At 41.0% G+C, this 27,025-nt stretch overlaps 1 protein-coding gene across 4 annotated transcripts in view; it reads right to left on the bottom strand.

The window, feature by feature from the left end:
* The window catches only part of LOC126427234 (probable ATP-dependent RNA helicase DDX60), a 147,991-nt gene that overhangs the window by 94,621 nt on the left and 26,345 nt on the right, over positions 1-27,025 (bottom strand). For all 4 annotated transcript variants that reach the window (XR_007576601.1, XM_050089473.1, XM_050089475.1 and 1 more), the window contains exon 3: positions 7,770-7,990. Coding sequence is in view for 3 of the 4 variants with exons in the window: in XM_050089473.1 (XP_049945430.1) it covers positions 7,770-7,982 (213 nt within the window). In the remaining variant the exon portion in view is untranslated. The remainder of the gene's footprint in view (positions 1-7,769; positions 7,991-27,025) is intronic.

Below are 27,025 nucleotides of genomic sequence, written 5' to 3'. Positions count from 1 at the left end.
TGGATAAAATATTTTATGGGAGTCATGAAAAAAGCAGAATTTCAAAATATTGCTGCAGATCCTTTTTTGTTTTGTTGTAAATACAATGAAAATAGATTTTATGCAGCAACTTATGTTGATGGTCTAATTGTTGGCAATGACAAAAAGAAATTCCAGTTTTTCTCGACACTTCACAATGTGAATCTAATATAACAATGGGGACCCCTGACAATTTCTTTGGCATAAAAATAAAGAAAAATGAACACGGATTTTTTATAATAATTCAAGAGTAAGTGGCATAATATTGGATATTGCATTTACATTTAGATATGGGTCTGAGCTCCAGTAACTGGCTGGTTCAAGTAACTGATGACTTAGAACAGAAAAAATAAAAGTGTAAAATTTTTATGCCATTGTAAAATTTGCAGTTTTCTGACTGGCATGGTATATAAATCATTTATCACAGAAAATTAGTTAGTTGTCACCCCACACTCTGCCTGTTTAAGATGTTAAAAACATTTTATATGCATTGCTTAAAGGTCAAATAAAACTGGCAGCCCTTTATATAGAAGGCTGTGGATTCCACTATTACAAAGGTGAAATTATGCTGTTTCAATTGGTAGCAACTCTGAAAACAGTATCAAGGTTTTTCATAGTATAAACAGGGTTTCATGTAGAATCTTACCGATGGTAAAACTGTAAAGGGGAGGCTAACAAACAAAATTATTGACAAACAACAATACTGTGGAATGTCCATTAGAAATAACACTCATGATTTGTTTAGAATGAAGTAGGGGGTATGGGCTACCACCTTCTTCCAGAAACAGTCAACACATGACAAGCCAATACATCAACTTTGTCCTCCTGGATCAGATTCATAGATTCATGGTGTAAGCACAAATGCCAAGCTTGAGAAGAAGCAGGGTGCTGATTTTGGGGGGGGGGGGGGGGGGGCAGAGGTGCTGGGTGTCTGAGGCCCCTCCCCCCCCCCCCCCCCCCCTCCGACAAATTGTTATAATTAAAAGCCTGATTTATGCTAAACTTTGGTGTTTCACAATATTATTATTTGATTTTGCTACAATACTTAGGCCTACTTTTACAGTACTTACTTTTTTATTGTGATCTTTTTAACTTTCCTTCTTACTACAATTGACACGATAAGTATATCTGCAACTACTGGTACTTGGAACATCTAGAGAAACTTCCGTGTTATAATTTTTTTTTACTGTCAGTTCACATACCATTTGCACTGTTTAATTTTGCATTATCATTTGTATCGGGCTTGTCTTTACAGAAGTTGTTAATAGTTGTTGAAGGAACAAGATAACAACTAATTGCTTACATTTTTGACAAAACAACTAAAAACGTCTAACACTATGTATATAGTGTTTTTGAATTCTAAAGAAGATGGATACAGCCCTGATAGACACAACATTTCAAATATCCCCACAACCAGAGTTAGATCAGGAGAACGCCACACATCTCGAAATTGCCTAGTGATGATGTGGTTGTTACTGAAGGTTTGCCAAAGAAATCTTACACCTGGCAAGTGACACCTGGTGTCACTCCATCTTGCATGAAAATAGTGGTGAGGAGACAGTTGTGTTCTTGCAAAGCTGGAATCACATGTTGCACAACGAGGTTCTTATAACGTGCAGATGTCACTGCACGTCATATAAGCCTGCAAGGTGTCTTCTCCTTGAAGAAAAGCAGATTGAGAATGAAGCAGCTTCTGAAACCAAGCCACACAGTCACACAAGCGGAATGCAGCGGATGTCCCTGCACAACATATGATGGAGCAGAACCCCACATGTGACTGATATGTGCCTTCACAGCACCATGCAGAGCAAAATGTGCTCATCTATCCAAAGAATATTCCCTGGCCACATTTCATCCATTTCCGTGCACACCAAAAAACGAAGGTCAAAGTGCATTGTAGCCTATCGTGGTGTTTCATTTGGAGCACTTTCTGAATCTTGTGGAGATATCAGTGTGAAATGCACCACAAAGTCTTTAGAGCTGTTGACCGGGGGAGAGAGAATTCCCGTAACACAGCTCGAGCACTGGCTGCAGAATCTCAGGTGTGTGCTGCGCAGTCGGCTATAGCTACAGCGAGTTCATCAATAACTGTCAAGGGAATGAGTCGCCTCACACTCCCTGCTGCACCACCTAATTCACCTATTCCTTCAAATTTCTTTATCATATTCTTTAACCCATTTATTGACACGGGGCCTCTTTGCAGCTGTCTCTGTCGGCGACATTCCCGCAATGTAGCATTCCTATTGCTGCCGTTCTGACAAAACAACTTTACCGCCACTGCGTGGTCTTTCTTCTCAATAGCCATTGGGTTATGTACAGAAAACTTCAACTTTGTTTACCCTTTACACCAACAGTCACTTCAAAACAAAAAAAAAACCACACACACATACGTCAAAAGTGACACACAGCATACTGACATCAAAATAGGAAACATTTCACATTGTGACTGCTAACAGAGCCATATTTTCACTTGGTCACAGAAAGTGGAATTATAATTTTTGTTGGCATACTCCACAAGTGCACTGGTAATTAACATACACACTAAGGGGAGGTGATGGGAGGGGGGGAATAAAAGAGGTACCAGAACGGAGTTATGACAAACTGATATTCTTGCAGGTATCAACAGAAAACACAAAATTGAAATTGTAAAGTTTGGTGGCCAATAAATGAATGTGTAATTTCACTGCACAGCTGGCAAGCAAAGTAAACAGGGGACATGTCAATACCAGCACGTTTCATTCCATTGACTCGGTTGGACAGTAATATGCCTCACGGACACGCACGAGATCGATATAAGCAGATTTGACAGAGGACACATAGTTGGACTCGAAGCCTGCCAGAGTAATTGGTGAATCACTCGACAATTGAATACGAGTGACGCCACTATTCGACGACGTTGACAGGAATGGTTGAACCGTGGCCAAACACAGTGTCACGAATAAAGCAGTCGACCTACAATACAATGTGAGAACCGAGCAATTGTCAGAGAGGCACTCAGAGACCTGGAGCCATCATCATCATCATCATCATCATCACGGATATTCGTCCGCCGAAATAAAACGTGCGTTGAGGCAGCCACGCAGAAATCATACTGACGTACAGGCTACTACAAAATCTAAGGTTTTCCTGCCGTTTGTTAAAAATGTAACGGAAAGAATAGGGAGGATCTTGACGAAGCGGAATATTACCATAATTTACAAGCCCACCAGGAAGATACAGGAATACCTTAAGCCTGCCAAGGACGCTCGCAAACCATTGGAAAAAGCTGGAGTGTATAGGATCCCATGCAGCTGTGGTGATGTTTATGTGGGTACCACTAAAATAACGGTTTCTAAACGTTTGGAAGAGCACAAGGGAAATTGCAGAAGAGGAGAAACGGAACGATCAGCTGTTGCGGAGCACGCTTTCCAGCCAGGGAACCACAATATTCGTCTCGAGGAGACGCAAGTACTAGCGGCCACAAGCGGATATTACGAAAGGCTCTACAGGGAGGCAATCAATATCGCTAAACACCCAAATAATTTCAACCGAAAGGAGGAGGGTGTGAAATTAAGCGGTATACGGATGCCGGTGTTGAAGAAGACGTGTACCACTCGTCCACCACTGGGTGATGGCAACGGCGATCGACGGCGACGGACAGCGGCCAATTGCACTGACGTTTCCAAAACACGTGACGTCACGCCCCGGACATGGAATTTAGCGGCAGTCAGTAGCGAGCCAGTGGGTGTGTTGGACCTTCCATCGAGCTACGGACCCCCTCAAAGATGTATCCCGCAGTCGGAGACAAAACGTTGGGAATTGACACAGAATTCATCAACCGACCACGGCATAACAGCCCGGATAATTACAATGGACATCACCGTCATCATCATTGTCGATCCGATGTCCAACTGATGCTTCAGTGACCACAAGGACCATTAGTAGGCGGACCACAGAAAGGGAGTTGAGCTCGCAGCACCTCTCGTGGCAGCTACCATTGACCTCTGTATATCACCACGCCTGTCTGTAGTGGTGTCAGGCACGTTTGGTCTGGAATCTCATCGACTGGAGTAGAATTGTCTCAGTAATGAGTCCTACCTCAAACTGAGCCCCGACAATCGGTGAAGAAGTATTTGGAGGTGCCCCGGACAGCAGTGGGAAACCAACACATGCAGTGGGATATTGTTGCCCATCATACAGCCCAACAACCAGGACTGAGGGTCTGGGGTGACATTTTATTTTATAGCGAGACCTCTTTAGTTGTTACCCGTGGCACTCTCACAGCACAGAGTCCAGATACAGCCCTCGACAATATTCTATGGCCCGTTTTGTTGCCCTCCATAGTAAGCCATTCTAGGCTTACATGTTACGAGGGTCACTCCAAAAGAAATGCACACAATTTTTTTTTTAAATCTATCTTTTATTCTACGCGTTTGAAAGTTTTACAGTGTGTAGATACATCCCTTAGGAACAATATTTTTTCATTTCTCCACATAATATCGATCCCTCTCAGCTGCCTTACGCCATCTTGGAACCAGCGCCTGTATACACGAACGGTAAAATTCTGGACCGACCTGTTGGAGCCACTGTTTGGCAGCGTGCACAAGGGAGTCGTCATCTTCAAACCTTGTTTCACGAAGAGAGTCTTCCAGTTTCCCAAGATGATAGTCACACAGAGCCACGTCAGGACTGTAAGGCGGGTGTTTCAGTGTTCTCCGTCCGAGTTTTGTGATCGCTTCCATCATTTTTTGACTGACATGTGGCTGTGCATTGCCGTGCAACAGCAAAACATCCTGCTTTTGCCAATGTGGTCGAACACGACTAAGTCGAGCTCGAAGTTTCTTCAGTGTCGTCGCATATGCATCAGAATTTATGGTGGTTCCACTTGGCACGATGTCCACAAGCAAGAGTCCTACGGAATCGAAAAACCCCGTAGCCTTAACTTTTCCAGCAGAAGGTGTGGTTTTCAATTTTTTTTCTTGGGTGAATTTGCACGATGCCACTCATTTGGTTGCCTCTTCGTCTCTGGTGAAAAATGATGGAGCCGTGTTTCATCACCTGTCACAATTCTTCCAAGAAATTCATCTCCACCATTCTCATACTGTTCCAAAAGTTCACTGCATACCGTTTTTCTCGTTTCTTTGTGAGCCACTGTCAACATCCTGGGAACCCACCTGGCACGAACCTTTTTTAACGCCAACACTTTCAGTATTCTGCAAACACTTCCTTCCCCTATCCCAACGTAGCGTGACAATTCGTTCACTGTGATGCGTCTGTCAGCAGTCACCAATTCGTTAACTCTCTGCGCATTGTCTGGAGTGTGTGCAGTACGAGGCCTGCCACTACGAGGACAATCCTCAATACTGCCGTGCCCGCTTTCGTCACGTAACCTGCTTGCCCACCAACTAACTGTACTGCGATCGACAGCAGCATCTCCGTACACCTTTTTCAACCTCTTGTGGACATTTCCCACCGTCTCGTTTTCACAGCACAGGAATTCTATGACAGCACATTGCTTCTGACGAATGTCAAGTGTAGTAGCCATCTCGAGGACATGCTGTGACGGCGCCACTCACGGGAACAGGTCGAACTAAGTTTGAAAACAAGCGGGAAGGATGTATCTACACACTGTAAAACTTTCACACGTGCAGAATGAAAACTGTATTTTTACAAAAATAGTGTGCATTTCTTTTGGAGTGACCCTCGTAGAAAGATAATGCCCAGCCACACATGGTGAGAGTTTCTACTGCTAGTCTTTGTGGTTGCCAAATCCTACCTTGGTTGACAACGTCACCAGATCTCTCCCCAATTGAGAATTTTTGGAGCATTATGGGCATAGTTCTAGAGCCAGCTAAGGATTTTGACAATTCAGTGCAACAATTTGACAGAATTTGGCACCATATCCCTCAGGAGGACATACAACAACTCTGTCAGTCAATGCAAAGCTGAATAACTGCTTGCATAAGGTCCAGAGGTGGACCATGTTACTGACTTGATCACTTTGTGAAACTCTTTCTCTTGAAAAAATCCTCAAGTTTTTTCTGAAAATGCAATCATTTGTTCGTCGGTACACGTGCGTCACCACTACCAATCTCCATCCTATTTGAATAATTCTTCATGGTGCACAATTTTATTTCCCTTAGAGTGTATCTATAATGTTTCAGTGCCGTGAGATATATACTTCCCACACTGCAGAACTCAGAACACCATCAGTTTAATTATAACCACACGGTACATCTGAGCAAATGGAAGGTTTGTGTCAACACAGATGGTAAACACGGAATCAATTTGGTGTCTAAGTGTCCAACACGTTAACCCTGTAACGCTGTGGTGTGGGAAGAAGATGGGCTACGGAACATGTGGGATGGAACCTGGATCGATGGCGTCGGTTCCTCTTCCCGGATGAGTGCAGCGTGTGACCCCTGATGATCAATGTATAAGAATGTACGAGCAGATAGATACCAAAGCATTCTCTAACATCCAGTCCCATGGGTTCAGCAGGGGTTTGAGTAAATCATGTTGTGGGATGTCAGTCACCTCTCAACCATGTTCCAGGAGGTAAAAATCAGCTGAATGGAATGGCCTGCAGTATCTGCTGACATGAACCAAATTAACTGTGCTTGTGATCAATTCAACATTGTAACGCATAGTTGCATGAACCCTTCTCACCCATCAGATAACCTCAGGAGGGTGATTTTCAAAGAGTGGGTGGGCTAAGCTTGAGCACCAACATCTTGACTACGGTACCTTGTGGAAAGCACACCAGGAAGGATCCTAACATGTTACAACGCATGGGGCAGATCAGCGGGGCACTAAATCTTATTTGACAGCAGATTTTGATTTTACAGATGGGCACAGATATGAGCTTTCAAACAGACTGAATCCATTTGTATTTGTTTTAAAGTAGTTTTTCAATGATGTTTATGACACCATCTTTCGCCTTTTAAATGTCACAGAAAGCAACTTTTCATGACACAAAAAAAAGAAAAACAATAAAATCATATTTTTGAAACCATATAATACTAAGTCACAAATCATCTATTAAAACTTGGTTCCCCCAAACATAATAATAAAAAATACTTTTAACTATATATGATGGTAGTATCTGTTCCCGAAAGAACAGTTACCGTTTATGACCATGCAGCTTTGCTAGCAATGAAATGATAATTAAATGGACACCCTAGCTGCAAACAGGCATTGATGTATTTCATTGGGGAAATGTTGAAGATGTGGGCCCCGACCGGGACTCGAACCTGGGATCTCCTGCTTAGATGGCAGATGTTCTATCCATCTGAGCCACAGAGGGCACAGAGGATAGTGCGCCTGCAGGGACGCTCCCCGCGAGACCTACATTCCCAACATGTCCACACCACTACATTTGTAGTGCGCCTAATAGATGTTTGCCCATCATACTAATTTCTCGTGGAAGATTAATCTACCAAGTCCCGTACGAGTTCAGGCATAGCGTGTGCGTTCGCACTACAAATGCAGCAGTGTGGACATGTTGGGAATGTGGGTCTCACGGGGAACATGCAAGAGATAAGTCCCTGCAGTCGCACTATCCTCTGTGCCCTCGTTGACTCAGATGGATAGAGCATCTGCCATGTAATGCAGGAGATCCCAGGTTCGAGTACCGGTCGGGGCACACATTTTCAACATGTCCCCAATGAAAAATACTTTTACTTGACTTTGCAAATGCTGGACTTTAATGAAGATAGCAAACAAATTAATATTTCTCTTACAGACACCACTACCAAAATATAAAACTTCACCTCATCTGCTTTATCTTGTTCTTCTGCTGTTACTTCAGCAGCAGCTTCCACCCCTCTCAAGTCATCATCATCATCACCATCATCATTACTATCATCATCAGTGTAGATATCACGTTCACCAACACTCAAAGAAGTGTCCGACGAAACACTATCTTCACCATCTGAGGATAACTCGGAAGGGGCAGAAGATTCTTTCTCGTCTATATCTTCCATGGCTCAACCTGAAAGAAATAGTAACACAATAAAAGCGACAAAAAATCAGTGTACCTTGACAGATGAAATGATTTGTAAAAATATTATTAATTTTAAAAAAATCACCAGAATTATAAACACCATTCAAGTTACATATTAACCCCCCACCCCCCCCTTAAAATAATTCACCATTAGTAATGACATTTGCTGCATCATATATAAATATTTTTGTTTTTATATTTATTTCTTTAAACTGACTGCTCATGTTGAAATTATTATAAATGATTTTGTTGTAAGTAGACTGTTGACTTACAGATGTTAAAGGAAGAAATGCTTTGACGAGCTAAGGCATTGCTCAGACATGGATATGAAACAACAGAAAGTCCAGGATGGAATAACAACAATATGAAAAAGATAGATTGCTACGAACCACACAGAGGAAATGTTAAGTCACAGACAGATATAATGAAAAGATTGCTAACTTCAAGCTTTTGGGCAAAAAAGTCTTCCATCTTCTTCTTTAAAAAAAATAAAAATAAAAGGACAAAAAAACACACACACACACACACACACACCTACTGTCACATTGTTCTTTGTGTGTGTGTGTGTGTGTGTGTGTGTGTGTGTGTGTGTGTGTGTGTGTTTATGCTCCTAAAGGACTTTTTTTCCCCAAAAGCTAAAAGTTTAGCAGTCTTTTCACTGTGTCTATAATTTAATGTGTCCTTTAAGTGGTGAGCAGCATTTAGTTACAGATATGGATTTTTTTTTCTTTAACTATGTTTCTTGGGGATAGGAGTAATAACAGGAATTCCTTTTGTATGAGCTCAGAAACTAAATGAGAAAGAAATATATCGATATGTAGGGAACAATCAAAGAAAAGACAAGCCATTCAGAAGAATGTCTAATAACATTGCATGTTGTTAAATTATATAGCAGAAGGGTAGAAAAAAGGAGCAGTATAATATGTGAGCCATTCCTTTCTAATTACACTGTCCAACATAAAATATGAAGCACCCAGAAGACCCGATCAGATTCACTGTAATTTCATACAAGAATACACCATTGATGGTGTGACCGTGCGGTTCTAGGTTCTCCAGTCTGGAACCGCGTGACCGTTACGGTCGCAGGCTCGAATCCTGCCTCGGGCATGGATGTGTGTGATGTCCTTAGGTTAGTTAGGTTTAAGTAGTTCTAAGTTCTAGGGGACTGATGACCTCAGATGTTAAGTCCCATAGTGCTCAGAGCCATTTGAACACCATTGATGGACATGTAAATGATTACACTTACAATTCTCTGCGACTGGTAGATTGGCCATTAGATTGTATTCGTGTTGTTCATGTTTAATGTTGTTACCCGGGAAGGTAGGGTATAAAAGGGGTGTCAACAGATTCATATGTTGATTAATCAGTGCGAAGTATATGGAGATAAAGATGAGAGTGCCACAGGCATATCTTTCTAAGGTGTCTGATACAGTCAACCACAAGATTCTATTAAATAAATTAGAAGCATTAGGAATAAGAGGGGTAGCTAATGAGTGTTTCAGTCATACCTAACAAATAAGGTACAAAGAGTAGAGATAACACATGCTACAAATAGATCTAATCGTTTAGTAAAACACTTACCAGAATCAAAATACACTAACATAGGGGTTCCACAAGGTAGCACATTAGGACCAATACTGTTCCTGATATAAATCAATGACTTTCCGAGTAGTGTTACTCGTGGTGAAAAAATTCTCTTCGCAGATGACAGCAATATTATAGTCACTGAGAAAACAAGAGAACTCCTTGCCAAGAAAGCAAATGTAACTCTCAAGGAAGTTTACGATTGGTCAATAAGCAATAGAGTGACATTGAACATAAAGAAAACTAATGTCATGAATTTCAGTTTGAGGGGGAAAATGACAATGTTAAATTAAATGTAGATGGCACCTCTATAGACTGTGTAATAAATGCAAAATTTCTAGGAATGAATATTGATTCTCAGTTGAAGTCGGGTGAACACACAAAGGTACTTGCAAACAGAATGTCATCAGTAACATGCAGTGTCTTTTAGTTACATATTATTCATATGTACACTCAATTCTTAGTTATGGCATTCTTTTTTGGGGAACAAACACACAAAGTATGAATACAATTTTCAAACTCCAGAAAAGAGCCATAAGAATAATAACCAAAAATACTAGTCGAGCTCATTGTAAAGATCTGTTCAAAACACTGGGGATTTTAACTGTTCCATGTGAATACATTTACCAGTCACTTGTACGCATAAAAAATAACATAGGTAATTACTGCACAAACAGCTCTGTCCGTGACCATGGAACAAGAGTTACACTCAACTTACATTTGTTGTTGTTGTGGTCTTCAGTCCTGAGACTGGTTTGATGCAGCTCTCCATGCTACTCTATCCTGTGCAAGCTTCTTCATCTCCCAGTACCTACTGCAACCTACATCCTTCTGAATCTGCTTAGTGTATTCATCTCTTGGTCTCCCTCTACGATTTTTACCCTCCACGCTGCCCTCCAATGCTAAATTTGTGATCCCTTGATGCCTCAAAACATGTCCTACCAACCGATCCCTTCTTCTAGTCAAGTTGTGCCACAAACTTCTCTTCTCCCCAATCCTATTCAATACCTATTTACCACGAAAAAATAAACATAAAACTCAAAACAGCATTTTCTACCAAGGAACAAAACTGTACAATAACTTACCAAAAGAGATTAAAGAAATTGCAAAAATACACTTATTTAAAAAGACAGCTAAAAGTACTGCTTATGCAATACATTTTATACATTGAAGGATTTCTTAGATAAAACAGAGTAGGGGTTTGATTAAAAAATGTTATACAAATAAATAATAATATTAATAATGATTATAAAACATCCAACATTCCACATAACACCTTCACTTTATGTTTTTTTCCTTTGTAGAAATACTTACCCACAAGCTATGCTTAACACAATACTAACACCTCTTCCTCTTTCTCTTTCTGAGCTCAACATCTCACTCATTATGGAGGGATGCTGACTCAGTTTTTCAGGATAGCAAATGGGAAGTTGTGGTACAGAAAATGGCCCAGAGATCACCAGTGTGTGTGTGTGTGTGTGTGTGTGTGTGTGTTGGCATTACATCACTTAATAAGTTATTTGTAAAAAAAAAAAAAAGGTATTCTATACCAGGAGTAAATCTAATGATTGTCTCTAACTAGAGATCTGTAAATATATGTGTATACGAATTAGCTTATTTAAAATTAATCTAAACTTGTAAATATATCTGTATAAACTTGTAAATATTTTGACATGTCCTATATCCTTGTAAAAAGAGATCTGTGGATGAATAAAGCTACTACTACTACTACTACTACTACTACTACTACTAGATGCCATGTACACATGGGAGACAGCATTAACAGCACCTCACACAGTTCGGAAGGGGCCTTATTGTGGGTCTGCAGCTGGATGGGAGGCAAATCATGTAATATGCAGATTTGTGAGGCATTCCAATGCGATGGTGGCCTGGTATTGGACTCAATGGAAATGTGGGGGCAGACATACTTGTCACCACGGTTCTAGTTAACTATATTTAATGACCACAAGGGAATATTACTGTGCTGCGCACCGAGTACATCGAACCCCGTCACACCTGTGGCTGCCGTCCGAGAACAGGTAATAAACTCCCTGCAACATTCTGTGACATCACACAGCATCGGTTGGAGACTAGCAGCACCCCGCCTAGAGAACTACTGTTCCACATGTAGGCTGCAATTAACACTACAACACAGATGGTCACATTTGGAGTGATGCTGTGAGCAGGAAGCACGGACTGCTGATGAATCATAGTTCCACACTATCCCAGACAACCATTGTCGGCAAACATGACTGTGACCTGGGGAGGGGTCCATTTCTTACAGTGCTTTGGAGAGGCACAACAGCATTACTCCCCGTGTCGCGGTTTGGGGACTCGTCGAGTACAGCTTCAGCTCACGACTGGTAGTGACTGAGAAAACTCTGACGGCACAAAGGTACATCCTGGACGTCCCACATCCACACGTGTTACCTCTCGTGTGGCAGGATCACAGTCCCGCCCACCAGTTGAGCCCCTAAGGACTGTGTGGTAACAACCAATTCCATGTTATTCATTTTGGTGTCTAGGTCTTGTTCTTGTTCCAGCTCTGTATCTCCTGAGCCCACCAAGAAGTGCCTGTTTGTGCTCTTCAGATAATGGTCCTCTCCGTCTTTTGGATGTTGATGCCATTTTAAAACCTTGGTAGTTGTTCACCAATCTTCTAAATTTGTTCCTGTCAGGAATTTCTCTCTCTGAAAAGCCAGTCTGCCTAAGATCTTTTTCACATTCTTCGAACCATCTTGGCCTCGTTTTCTCAGATTGGATGAAACTCCATATTCTTTTTTTTTGTCACCATCCGTCCTCACGAGATGAACGTAAAACGACAACCGTCTTTTCTTAATGGATGCTGTGACAGGTTCTGTCTTGCCGTACAAGTCCTCATTTGCTCTCATTGGCCATTGTCCATCGATCGACCCACTACCTAGGATTTTCCTTAATATCCTACCCTCTCACTTTTCCAGCTGCTCGGCTTGACCTTTTCTATTAAGAGTCAAAGTTTTGGACACATATAAACCCTCAGGTTTTACAATTGTATTATAATGTCGGAACTTGGCCCCTACACTAGTAGACTTTCTGTTATAGGTATTCTTTGTCAGTTGGTATGCTCGGTCTAACTTTCTCATCCTGACACTAATCACTTCTTCTTCTTTTAATCCATTCTCCTGGATGACTTCACCGAGATACATGAAATTCTTAACTCTCCGATTTTTCCCAGATTGGTGATCGTCCATTCAGGTCCATCACAGATGTTTGTCACATATTTTTTCTTTTGAATAGAGATCTGGAGTCCAACTTTTTGAGCAATTTCTGACAGCCTATTGATCTTGTCGATTGCTGACTCTATGTTGTTAGCAAAAACGGCCAGGTCACTCGCGAAGGCCAAGCAGTCAATATACACCACTTTGTTCTTAGGATCACGTCTGAACCACTCTTCATTTGTTTCCTCTCGGGTTAACAACTTTCTCCACTCTCGAATGACCTTTTCTGAGACGCAGTTGAAAAAATATAGGGATAGTCCATCTCCTTGTATTATGCCCGTTGTGATTGTAAAGTTCTGATATCTCACCCATAAATTTTATTTTTGACACTGTGTTAGTGAGAGTTTGTTTGATCAGCTTTCTCAATGTATCATCCACACCAAACTCTTCCAAAATATTCGATAGTCGTATGCCTTCTGAAAATCAACAAACACGACCACGTAGTTATTTCCTCCATTTTTTTTGTACCTGATGATGTCCTTCAGGTTAAAGATGTGTTCTGGGCAAGAACGGCCCTTTCGGAAACCAGCTGGATATTCCCCAATCAGTTGGTCAAGATGACCTTCTATTCTGTTCTGTATCGCTTAGGAGAGAATCTTATATGGAACAGATACTAATGAGATGCCCCTATAGTTACCGACATTATTTTTATCGCCTTTTTTGTGCAGAGGATGGATTAAAGCTGGCTGCCATTCAGTTGGTATCATCCCAGTTCTCCAGATCTCCTCAAAAAGTTGGACTAGTACATCTAGAGTTGCACTGTTTGCCAGTTTCAGTAGTTCCACCACTACTGAATCCTCTCCAGCTGCAGGATCACAGTGTTATTTTTTCAACAGAACAATTCTTGTCCACCCGGGACACGTATTTCTATGAACACTGTGTGACGTCCAGGTACACCTGCGGCCAGCTAGAACTGATGTGAGGAACCAGCTTGGATGTCTACGCTGTCCCAGTACCATTATCTAGAATGTAAAGGATCCACTATAACATTTGCAGTCTAGGTTGCTTCAAGAGAAGATATGACAACTTTATGGTACCCTTTCCAGTTGAATCAGGCCAGAGATGGTACAATGTCAAAGTGATAAGTAGGCTCAAACTGGAAAGTACTTTGTACATTCAACTTGATTTTGTAACTGCTGGAATGACATCATACACCCTCACAGCCCATGAAGTTTTGTCCCTCCACTGCCTCTGGGTACAAAGTTGAAGTTTCAAACCGGTTTGAGGCCTTAAGTAATATGGAAGAAAGCCTTGAAATGGCCAGCGATGAATACTGCAACGATGTAAAAGAAGTCATCCTTACAGCTGCAAATAATAACCTGCAGAGAACTAAGAAAGGCAGGAAGAAATGGTTTGATGAAGAGTGTGAAGAAGCTGAAAACAAGGTTATGAAATTATGGAAAAAATGGTTGCAAACGAATAAGAATCCTGGAACAGAACTTGCTTATCAGCAGGCTCAAAGGCAGGCAAACACAATTAACTGGAGGACAAAGAAACAATTCCTAAAACAACAGATTGAATCTATGTATGAATATCATCAAAATAACAACACCCGGAAAATTATGGCACAATCAACAAAATTAGAAAAGGTTTTAATTACAAAACCAAGGTGATGAAGGATTTAAGTGGCAGTATGATGATTGAACCAAGAAAAATTTTAGTGACAAGCAAGGAGTATTTTGACAACCTACTGATTTGTTCTGGACCAGAAGCACCAATTACTAGTTCCAGCAACAGTCACAACTGTGAGGAAATTCCAGAACCGACATATGAGGAGGTGGTAGAGTGTATCAAACACCTCAAAAATGGTAAAGCAACTGGCAGTGACAGCATCCCAGCTGAGATACTTAAATATGGAGCATTGCAGAGACCTTTATTTCATCTTATACAGATAATCTGAGAAACAGAGAACATTCCAACAGAGTGGAGAGAATCATTAATAGTCCCTATACGTAAAAAAGGTGACAGGGAAGATCTCAGAAGCTATAGAGGAATATCATTAGTCAATACAGGTTATAAGATCTTTCTTGTTTATTGCTATGCCACTTAAAACCATATGCAAAAAATATAATTGGGGATTATCAAAATGGCTTCTGCAAAAACATATCCACCACTGACAACATATTTGCAATCAAATCAATCAATGAAAAAGTTTGGGAATATAAACAAAACACACATTATCTGTTCATCAATTTCATGAAAGCTTATGACTCCATCCATAGACAAAACTTGTGGAATGTAATGACTGAATTTGGTTTCCCAATTAAATTGATAAATCTCTGCAAAGTATGCATTGATGAAAATATAAGCAGGGTTTTACTAAATAGATTAAAGTCTAATCGTTTTAAAAATAAAACTGGGTTAAGACAAGGAGATCCTTTGTCCCCCCTTCTCTTCAATATAGCTTCAGAAAGGAGTTGAGAGGCAACTCAAACTGGTACCTGCTGGGATCCTCCAAGAAAGCAAAATTAATGTGTTAGCATACGCAGATGACGTATTGCTCATTGGAAACAGTGAAACAGAGATTAGGCAATCATTTGTGGAGCTTGCAACAGTAGTGTCAAGACTTGGCCTGAAAGTAAATGACGAGAAAATGAAATACACAATAGTTCAAAGATGTAGAGGTCAATGGGATAACCAATCACATCTAATAGTTGGTGAACGCAAATTCGAGCATGTTGAACAGTTCAGATTTCTGGGATCAGTCATAGATGAACAAAATCAGAGAGAAATAGAAATAAAAGTGAGACTGCAAAATGCTAACTGAGCCTATTATGGAATACAAAATCTCTTAGGGTACAAACTGCTGACTAGGAAAACTAAAATAAAGTTATATAATACAATCATTAAACCAGTTCTAATCTACGGGGCAGGAACATGGAGCCTAACAAAAACAGACCACCACCATTTACAAGTGTTTGAAAATAAAAGTTTATTGAAAAATCTTTGGTCCACATTATGACAATGAATCACAATGCTGGAAGAGAAGGGACAACATAGAAATCCACGAGCTATCACAAAAACCAACAATAGTAAACATTGTTGTTATTGTGGTCTTCAGTCCTGAGACTGGTTTGATGCAGCTCTCCATGCTACTCTATCCTGTGCAAGCTTCTTCATCTCCCAGTACCTACTGCAACCTACATCCTTCTGAATCTGCTTAGTGTATTCATCTCTTGGTCTCCCTCTACGATTTTTACCCTCCATGGTGCCCTCCGATGCTAAATTTGTGATCCCTTGATGCCTCAAAACATGTCCTACCAACCGATCCCTTCTTCTAGTCAAGTTGTGCCACAAACTTCTCTTCTCCCCAATCCTATTCAATACCTCCTCGTTAGTCACGTGATCTACCCACCTTATCTTCAGCATTCTTCTGTAGCACCACATTTCGAAAGCTTCTATTCTGTTCTTGTCCAAACTAGTTATCGTCCATGTTTCACTTCCATACATGGCTACACTCCATACAAATACTTTCAGAAATGACTTCCTGACACTTAAATCTATACTCGATGTTAACAAATTTCTCTTCTTGAGAAACACTTTCCTTGCCATTGCCAGTCTACATTTTATATCCTCTCTACTTCGACCATCATCAGTTATTTTACTCCCTAAATAGCAAAACTCCTTTACTACTTTAAGTGTCTCATTTCCTAATCTAATTCCCTCAGCATCACCCGATTTAATTTGACTACATTCCATTATCCTCGTTTTGCTTTTGTTGATGTTCATCTTATATCCTCCTTTCAAGACACTGTCAATTCCGTTCAACTGCTCTTCCAAGTCCTTTGCTGTCTCTGACAGAATTACAATGTCATCGGCGAACCTCAAAGTTTTTACTTCTTGTCCATGAATTTTAATACCTACTCCGAATTTTTCTTTTGTTTCCTTTACTGCTTGCTCAATATACAGATTGAATAACATCGGGGAGAGGCTACAACCCTGTCTCACTCCTTTCCCAACCACTGCTTCCCTTTCATGCCCCTCGACTCTTATAACTGCCATCTGGTTTCTGTACAAATTGTAAATAGCCTTTCGCTCCCTGTATTTTACCCTTGCCACCTTCAGAATTTGAAAGAGAGTATTCCAGTTAACATTGTCAAAAGCTTTCTCTAAGTCTACAAATGCTAGAAACGTAGGTTTGCCTTTTCTTAATCTTTCTTCTAAGATAAGTCGTAAGGTCAGTATTGCCTCACGTGTTCCAACATTTCTACGGAATCCAAACTGATCTTCCCTGAGGTCGGCTTCTACCAGTTTTTCCATTCGTCTGTAAAGAATTCGCGTTAGTATTTTGCAGCTGTGACTTATTAAACTGATAGTTCGGTAATTTTCACATCTGTCAACACCTGCTTTCTTTGGGATTGGAATTATTATATTCTTCTTGAAGTCTGAGGGTATTTCGCCTGTCTCATACATCGTGCTCACCAGATGGTAGAGTTTTGTCATGACTGGCTCTCCCGAGGCCATCAGTAGTTCTAATGGAATGTTGTCTACTCCCGGGGCCTTGTTTCGACTCAGGTCTTTCAGTGCTCTGTCAAACTCTTCACACAGTATCTTATCTCCCATTTCGTCTTCATCTACATCCTCTTCCATTTCCATAATATTGCCCTCAAGTACATCGCCCTTGTATAAACCCTCTATATACTCCTTCCACCTTTCTGCCTTCTCTTCTTTGCTTAGAACTGGGTTGCCATCTGAGCTCTTGATATTCATACAAGTGGTTCTCTTCTCTCCAAAGGTCTCTTTAATTTTCCTGTAGGCAGTATCTATCTTACCCCTGCTTAGCCATTTTGCACTTCCTGTCGATGTCATTTTTGAGACGTTTGTATTCCTTTTTGCCTGCTTCATTTACTGCATTTTTATATTTTCTCCTTTCATCAATTAAATTCAATATTTCTTCTGTTACCCAAGGATTTCTATTAGCCCTCGTCTTTTTACCTACTTGATCGTCTGCTGCCTTCACTACTTCATCCCTCAGAGCTACCCATTCTTCTTCTACTGTATTTCTTTCCCCCATTCCTGTCAATTGTTCCCTTATGCTCTCCCTGAAACTCTCTACAACCTCTGGTTCTTTCAGTTTATCCAGGTCCCATCTCCTTAAATTCCCACCTTTTTGCAGTTTCTTCAGTTTCAATCTGCAGTTCATAACCAATAGATTGTGGTCAGAATCCACATCTGCCCCAGGAAATGCCTTACAATTTAAAACCTGGTTCCTAAATCCCTGTCTTACCATTATATAATCCATCTGATACCTTTTAGTATCTCCAGGATTCTTCCAGGTATACAACCTTCTTTTATGATTCTTGAACCAAGTGTTAGCTACGATTAAGTTATGCTCTGTGCAAAATTCTACCAGGCGTCTTCCTCTTTCATTCCTTCCCCCCAATCCATATTCACCTACTATGTTTCCTTCTCTCCCTTTTCCTACTACCGAATTCCAGTCACCCATGACTATTAAATTTTCGTCTCCCTTCACTACCTGAATAATTTCTTTTATCTCGTCATACATTTCATCAATTTCTTCATCATCCGCAGAGCTAGTTGGCATATAAACTTGTACTACTGTAGTAGGCATGGGCTTTGTGTCTATCTTGGCCACAATAATGCGTTCACTATGCTGTTTGTAGTAGCTAACCCGCACTCCAATTTTTTATTCATTATTAAACCTACTCCTGCATTACCCCTATTTGATTTTGTATTTATAACCCTGTAATCACCTGACCAAAAGTCTTGTTCCTCCTGCCACCGAACTTCACTAATTCCCACTATATCTAACTTTAACCTATCCATTTCCCTTTTTAAATTTTCTAACCTACCTGCCCGATTAAGGGATCTGACATTCCACACTCCGATCCGTAGAACGCCAGTTTTGTTTCTCCTGATAACGACGTCCTCTTGAGTAGTCCCCGCCCGGAGATCCGAATGGGGGACTATTTTACCTCCGGAATATTTTACCCAAGAGGACGCCATCATCATTTAATCATACAGTAAAGCTGCATGTCCTCGGGAAAAATTACGGCTGTAGTTTCCCCTTGCTTTCAGCCGTAAATGACACAGTAAACATAATAAATGCTAAAAGACTACAATGAGCTGGGCATCTGATGAGATTGAAAGAAGACCAAATTGTGTTAAGAATATAGGGGAGAAGCCATACGGCAAAAGGCCAGGGGGGGGGGGGGGTGCAAGAGTACTTTGCGCAATGAAATTGATTGCATATGTGAGAGATTGGGAATTAATAGAGTTAATAACTGGCAAGAGGCAGCACAAGACAGGAGCATCTGGAGGAATCGCGTGAGATCGGCACGGGAGCTTCGAGTCCCTTAGAAGCCTACTGCTGCTACTGCTCTCTACCTCTGGGTAGTCCACTTTTTTTTTTTTGCCACGCAATTTATAATAAAACTTCTTGGAGTTCCGGCTGCATCAAGCTTTCATAAATATGTGCTAGATCTGTTGATGCTGGAAGAGGTAAGCTATTGAAAACTGAAAATTATCATTTCATCCAGCTGTAAGAATAATGATGAATGTGTCACATTACTCAAGTGGTCATCACCAGAAGAGTGTTATCAAGACACACTGTCCTCAGATGTCTAGACCACCAACGGTTTATAGTCTGACTACGATACACGAGCAAGACACATGCTTAGGACCCGTCATTAACACCACTGGATCAGTGACATCTTCCCAGTCTACTTACTTCACATGTGGTCCAATGCGCATATCGTATAAGGAATGTTGACAATTTTGACAGTCAAAATAAGAGTCTGTGTCTTTGCAAAATCAATATTATGGTCCACTTTGATGTGGTTACATTATTCACGTGTGTTCCCAATCAAGACTCAGTAGATCTGTACTCTCAATTCTTTGTTAATACGATAGTGGATTTATTCAAGCACACCCTGAGTATTTCAGTAAGAATGACGATTTTGCAATCCGGAGCCACTTTACTCCAACTATAGCTAGCCTGTTCGTAGAACAATTTGAGGACATTACCTTCGATACAGGGCCAGCAAAACCGAGTTGGTTTTACGTCTTTGTCAATGACACGTTCATCATCTGACAACATGTGTATGAAAAACAGGGAGAGTTGTTGGAATACCTCAGTAACATCCATTACATCACAGTCATAATGTGAGGCTGAAAAAGATAGAATCTGGGAAAAACCTAAAGGGTGTCTGAGTCACAGTGTACACGTAAAAGAAACTCGTATGGACCAATATCTGCATGGATTCAGCTATCAACATCTGGTCCAAGAGTCCAGTGCTCAAAAGATCTTAGTTCATTGTGCAGAACCAGTCTCTGATGCCAAAAAAATGCCCCCTGAACCACCTATCAAGTCTTCCATGATAATAGCTACAACAACAGACAAATATCACAAGCAATTTCAGGACATATCTGCAAGCAGAAAATTGCTGAGGAGGAGAGTAAAAAAACAACCTTTTTTTTTTTTTTTTTTTTTTTTTTTTTCTTTCTTTCTTCTGTGGTTCAGTGAAATGGAAGATCAGCATACGTCATCACATCAATCTTCAGCCTCCTGTCAAATACTTCATCCCCCGATGTGGGTGAAAGCTAATGTACACCTGAGAACTCCGAGCATTTACAAAACACCACGAGACTGCACACAGTACTACACAGGACAGCCTGTGGGTACGACAGAACAATGCCAGAGTGAACACGGAAAGTGTACGTGACTACGATACCCAGACAAGTCAGAGAAGCTGAGCACATGCATTGGAAAAACTGACAAAATTGCATTCAATGACACCTCTACCATTAGGAAGACTAACAGTTCCTTGCACAGAATAATTAAAGAATCCAAACAGATCAAAATATCTGATGATGCCAGCACTAAAGACAGTAGTTTGCAGCTGAGCATAGTGAGGTACACAGCTATCTGGAAGTTAAGGAGATTGCAGCCTAAGCTGCACAGGCATATTGCCTTATTAGAAGATGGGCAGAGCACCAGTCTTCTTTCTTTATTCGTGTCAGAGGTACACTAAAACAAACACACATACAATACATAAAGGAAACAAAAGAAAAGTTCGGAGTAGGTATTAAAATCCACGGAGAAGAAATAAAAACTTTGAGGTTCACCGATGACATTGTAATTCTGTCAGAGACAGCAAAGGACTTGGAAGAGCAGTTGTATGGAATGGACAGTGTCTTGAAAGAAGGGTATAATATGAACATCAACAAAAGCAAAGCGAGGATAATGGAATGTAGTCGAATTAAGTCGGGTGATGCTGAGGGAATTAGATTAGGAAATGAGACGCTTAAAGTAGTAAAGGAGTTTTGCTATTTGGGGAGCAAAATAACTGACGATGGTCGAAGTAGAGAGGATATAAAATGTAGACTGGCAATGACAAGGTAAGCGTTTCTGAAGAAGAGAAATTTCTTAACATCGAGTATAGATTTAAGTGTCAGGAAGTCGTTTCTGAAAGTATTTGTATGGAGTGTAGCCATGTATGGAAGTGAAACATGGACGATAAATAGTTTGGACAAGAAGAGAATAGAAGCTTTTGAAATGTGGTGCAACAGGAGAATGCTGAAGATTAGATGGGTAGATCACGTAACTAATGAGGAGGTACTGAATAGGATTGGGGAGAAGAAGAGTTTGTGGCACAACTTGACCAGAAGAAGGGATCGGTTGGTAGGACATGTTCTGAGGCATCGAGGGATCACCAATTTAGTATTGGAGGGCAGCGTGGAGGGTAAAAATCGTAGAGGGAGACTAAGAGATGAATACACTAAGCAGATTCAGAAGGATGTAGGCTGCAGTAGGTACTGGGAGATGAAGAAGCTTGCACAGGATAGAGTAGCATGGAGAGCTGCATCAAACCAGTCTCAGGACTGAAGACCACAACAACAACAACAACAATACAATACATACAAAGAAAACTATACAGTATATTCACCCAGAATTGGGCAACTTTGATAGCACTGGGTGCTGCAGATGTTAAATCCTTCATGCTACAGCTGGTTGGGCACGAGTTACATTTGAAGAGATGCCAGGTTGTCTAGAATTCACCGCATTCACACAGTGTTCTGTTGGCATTTGGCAGTTGGAAGTTCCATTTAAGGAGACTGACCCACAATCTTGCGACTTCGCTCCGTAGTCTGTTCGAGGACTTCCAGATGACCCACTTCTCCGTGTGTCCAGGCGCCAGGGATTCTTTTGGTGTCACCCAGTTTGACAGATGTTGGCATCTTTCCTTCAACTTAGTGAGTCATCCTTCTAAGGGCTGTTAAGTTGTTAGGAAACTCTTCCTGGACTACAGTCTTGGCTTGACAGGTTGATGTCCAAAGAAGGGATATGTCAGGTCACTGTATTTGATTTATGCCTCTCAATGTTAGTGGCTACCTCTCTTCTTATGCCACATGGAGCAATCTGAGTGAGACACTGAACTTTGTCTGTGGGGGTTGGCCTTAGGCAGCCTGTAACGATATTACAAATGTCATTTAAGGCTACATCAACTTGCTTTGCATGTACTGAATTGTACCACACTGGGCGAGCATACTGTCCTGCAGAATAGCATAAGGCAAGAGCTGTTGTTCTTAATGTTTGTGGACGTGTACCCCAGTTTGATCCCGCCAGTTTCTGAAGAAGGCAGTTTCTGGAGAAAACTTTCTGCTTCAGCTTCAGACAATGTTCCTTATAAGTCAGTGTATGGTCGAGAGTGACACCCAAATACATGGCGTGGGAACAATATTCTAGAGATGTGACTACGTAGGCTTTCCCGGCGTAATAAGTCTTGAAAGTCTTTTCAGGTTTGCTGCCGGATCCTAAAATCGACTTGACTCGATATTTCGGCGATCCAACTGTTCGCCATCTTCAGGAAATGCTGCTTCTGCTGATGAGTCCCGCTGAGAACTGACGCAAGATTGCAATTCGACGTCCTATATAGGCCACCGTTCAGTACACGGCGCATGCCTATTGTATTCTAGAGAAACTCCATTCCATAATATTTCAAGTTTCCTGTCAAGTTCCAGCCAGTACCACCGTTATATAAGGTGAGGGCATCAACAATACAGATATCAGTTACCACTTCACAATGGGCAAGGAGTGCTCCGCCAAAAGCTCCTGGAATGCATAACCATTTAATGTTGCCGTAAGCCCATTAAGATTTTATTCAGTCATATCACTGCAAGGCCATACATTCACATATGCGTGTAAGGTAGTTTTAGCCATATCTAATACAGCTCATGATCAGACACACATAATATTCAGTGATCAGCTGACATTTACACAACAGAAGCTGAAACTCCACTTGCTCCGTTTGTCCACAAGACCCAGAAAATGTAGATGCAGGCTCTCAGGTAGAAGCTGTGTTCCCTGACTTCCAGAAGGCATTCGATAGAGTTCTGCACTGCAGCCTAATGAACAAAATACCAGTGCACAGAATATCAGGCCAACTGTGTGTGATTGGACTGAAGAGTTTCTAGCAAGAACAGAAGTCTTCAGATGTAAAACTAACTTCAGGTGTGTCTCACGGAAGTGTTATAGGACCATTTCTTTTTACAATATATATATAAATGACCTAATGGATGTCCGCCCCGGTAGCTGAGTGGTCATCGTGACAGACTGTCAATCCTAAGGGCCCGGGTTCGATTCCCGGCTGGGTCGGAGATTTTCTCCGCTCAGGGACTGGGTGTTGTGTTGTCCTAATCGTCATCATTTCATCCCCATTGACGCGCAGGTCGCCGAAGTGGCGTCAAATCGAAAGACCTGCACCAGGCGAACGGTCTATCCGACGGGAGGCCCTAGCCGCACGACATTTCCATTTTTACCTAATGGATAATGTTGGAAGTTCCGTGAGTCTTTTTGCAGATGATGCTGTTGTATGCAGAGAAGTTGTGAAGTAGGAAAATTGTAGCCAAACACTGGAAGACCTGCAGAGAATTAACACTTAGTGCAGCGAGTGGCAGTTGATCCTAAACTTAAACAGAAAGACAATTCTAGAATGAGATTTTCACTCTCCAGCGGAGTGTGCACTGATATGAAACTTCTTGGCAGATTAAAACTGTGTGCCGGACCGAGACTCGAACTCGGGACCTTTGCCTTTCGCGGGCAAGTGCTCTACCTCTTTGGAAGATAGAAGACGAGGTACTGGCGGAAGTAAAGCAGTGAGGACGATGCACGAGTCGTGCTCGGGTAGCCCAGACAGTAGAGCACTTGCCTGCAAAAGGCGAAGGTCCCGAGTTCGAGTCTCAGTCCGGCACACAGTATTAATCTGCCAGGAAGTTTCATAGAAAGGCAATTTATTGTACGATTACATACCTATAGAACTATCACTGAAAGCAGTTACTTCTGTGCATATGAAGCAATCTGAAGTGGAACAACCACATAAAATTAACCGCAAGTAAGGCAGATGCCAGATCGACATTTACTGGAAGAGTCTTCAGGAAACGCAATCCGTAAACAGACGAAGTAGCTAACAAAACACTCGTTCAACCGAGTCCTGAATATTGCTCATCAGTGTGGGACCTCTAATAGACTGGACTGATACAGGAAATAGAGGAGATCCAAAGAAGAGCTGTAGGTTTTGTTACAGGTTCATTTAGTAAGCGTGAAATTGTCGCAGAGATCCTCAGTCAATTCCAGTGGCAGATGCTGCAACAGAGGCATTCTCCATCACAGTGTGATCTACTGTTGATTCCAAGTGAGTACATTCCTGAAAGAGTCAATAAATATACTGCTTTCTCCTACGTGTATCTTGCGGAAAGACCATTAAGTTAAGATTAGAGAGATTTGAGCCCACAGGAAGGCCTACCAGCAATCGTTCTTTCCGCGAACCACGTGTGGCTGCGACCAAAAATACAGAACCGCCCTCTGCCACACACCGTAAGGTGACTTGCTAGTATAGTACCTCAGAGAGCCTCACTTTACTCGTGTCACACTTACAGCTCTGCACGGAGTGGCCTCGTTTCCATCCTGTCCCGAAGATGAGTATCATCTAGGATAACTAATTACACACGAATGTCGTTACATGAACTGCCATAGCGACAGCACTTGATTACCCACAAAGCCCTTCAGTATCTTTCCGTTATACGCAGCATATAATTCCAGACAGTTTCTGTCCACTAAATGTATTTAGTTAAAACATACATAATTTGCAATTACGTGGATGACATGGACACATTTAAACATAGTGCAGAATAATTTATCTCCCTCTGAGCATTTCTTCGGTACTAATCAAAACCAGTCAGTTTAGATATAAACCTTAGTATATAAACCTTAGTATCTTATGAGCATTTTCATAAATTCAGAATTATCATTGCCTTCATGTTTACATCTATTGGGGTAAATTTACTGTGAAGCTGCTGCCAGTAAACCCAATCACTTAAAAGAACTATCTACAAGAGGTTCTATAGTGGACACATATATTACCCACATTACATATCCAATACTTTCTTCCTCAATGAAGAGTTGCCCCTAAATATGATGCCATGAGACATTAGTGAATGAAAATGGAAAAAGTAGATCAACTTTCTGACTTTTCATAATAAACTAAGAAAAAAAGTAATTCTGTGACACCAAAAATCTCAAAATGTTGCTCAAATGAACACTTACCACACAACTGAAAGATATGCAATTTATTTGTTCCTGTTAACAGAGAGCTGTGTCATATATTGCCATCAACTCCTTAATATATATACAAATAAAGCAATTATACAGCGGTATAAATTTAAGGTAAACTTCACTTGTTCTTCTGTGAGCTACTGTTAAGATTGCACTCCAGTAGTCATTGTGAGGATACAATATCTCATTTTACCAAGATTATTTACTCATGTACATCAATGAAAGGTTACAGCACGGTTTTATGAACAGCCCTGAATCAAGCTGTGGTCAGTTTGCCTCAAAAGTCACCAGACTGTAACCTCGTACAGAATGTGTGGGCACAGGTGACGAAGTTATTGAGATCAACGAGCATAAGATTCATCATAAACACCAAGTGACCCCTGGGATTGTGTACATCATATTAGGGCATTAGTACCAGAATCTATTTTGCTTACCAACTAGCTTCAAAACAGTATAATTTTCATGGCGCCAGCCATGCTAGTACTGCTTGGACCAAACATTAGCCCACAGCCCAAATCTGCCAAATGTATACAAATTCTCTGTCGTATTCATGCTACAAAAAATGTAAAACTCAAATGCAAAGAGGCAGAAAAATAGTTGCCCTGAATGGAATAGCAGCTCTGCCCTTTCAGTTTTGGTTACTAATGCAGTTAAGGTAAAATATGTCACTAATAACATCCATTGCAATGGAAATACATTTATTAAACACTGAATAACTAGACACAAAGCAGCAGGAAACACGAGAGCTCCCTCCAAAATCATTCGCAGATAAAACACTTCTCACTTATCGATAGTCGCCACACGGTCACGATCTTAATGCTCCGTCCACGTTTAGGTCAACACACTTTTCTTCAAAGATAAACTGAACTGTAGGATGTCTTCAGATTTATGCAATTATACACTATTACTTACAACTGTCTCTTAAGTACTGAGAAATGTATGTTACAGATATGCTATACACACAATGGGAAGCTGAAGATCCACAAGACTATGTATTACTAGAAAGAGTGAAGAGAAGTCCACACTTTGCAGGACCTAAGCTTTTCATTAGACAAGGTAATGCTAAAGTGCAAACTAGTGTCTGCTGTTTTCTGTTCAGTAAACATTTCAAGCAATAACATTCAGTATTAGGTGTATTAGCTTCCTGTTAACATTATTGTGTTAACCAAGAATTAGAAGGAGAAGAGACAATACTGCTAAATATAGTGATTTAGTGTGATTCCCAAGTGTTATAAAGTACTGAGAAAAAAAAGAAATTGTGAAATACAGCACACTGTGCAGAGCGTAATTTCAGTCCAGTCGCCAAGAGGTAGTCTTCAGGAGTTCAGGTAGTGTGCTGTGGACAGGACACAGTCATCATGGGCTCGTGAAAAGAAGCCAGTTTTGCTACAAGCCATCATGCAACTTTGTTTTCAGGGAAGCAATTGAAACTTGATGTTCATACTGGAAATGATCAGAGTGGCCATTATATGGAAAGAACCATCTTTTGGTCATATTACGTTCAGAGCTGAAGCAAGACATTGTGGAGACCTGTACTTATTGTAGCTCTTGTCCTAAGGAATGTGGGGCACGTAGTGTACTCTGCGGCTACAAAGGACAAGGTACTGA

Source organism: Schistocerca serialis, chromosome 11 (assembly GCF_023864345.2).
Source record: "Schistocerca serialis cubense isolate TAMUIC-IGC-003099 chromosome 11, iqSchSeri2.2, whole genome shotgun sequence".
Lineage (NCBI taxonomy): Eukaryota > Metazoa > Arthropoda > Insecta > Orthoptera > Acrididae > Schistocerca > Schistocerca serialis.
Note: the sequence above shows the minus strand (reverse complement) of the source record. Positions and strands in the feature narration are given on the sequence as shown.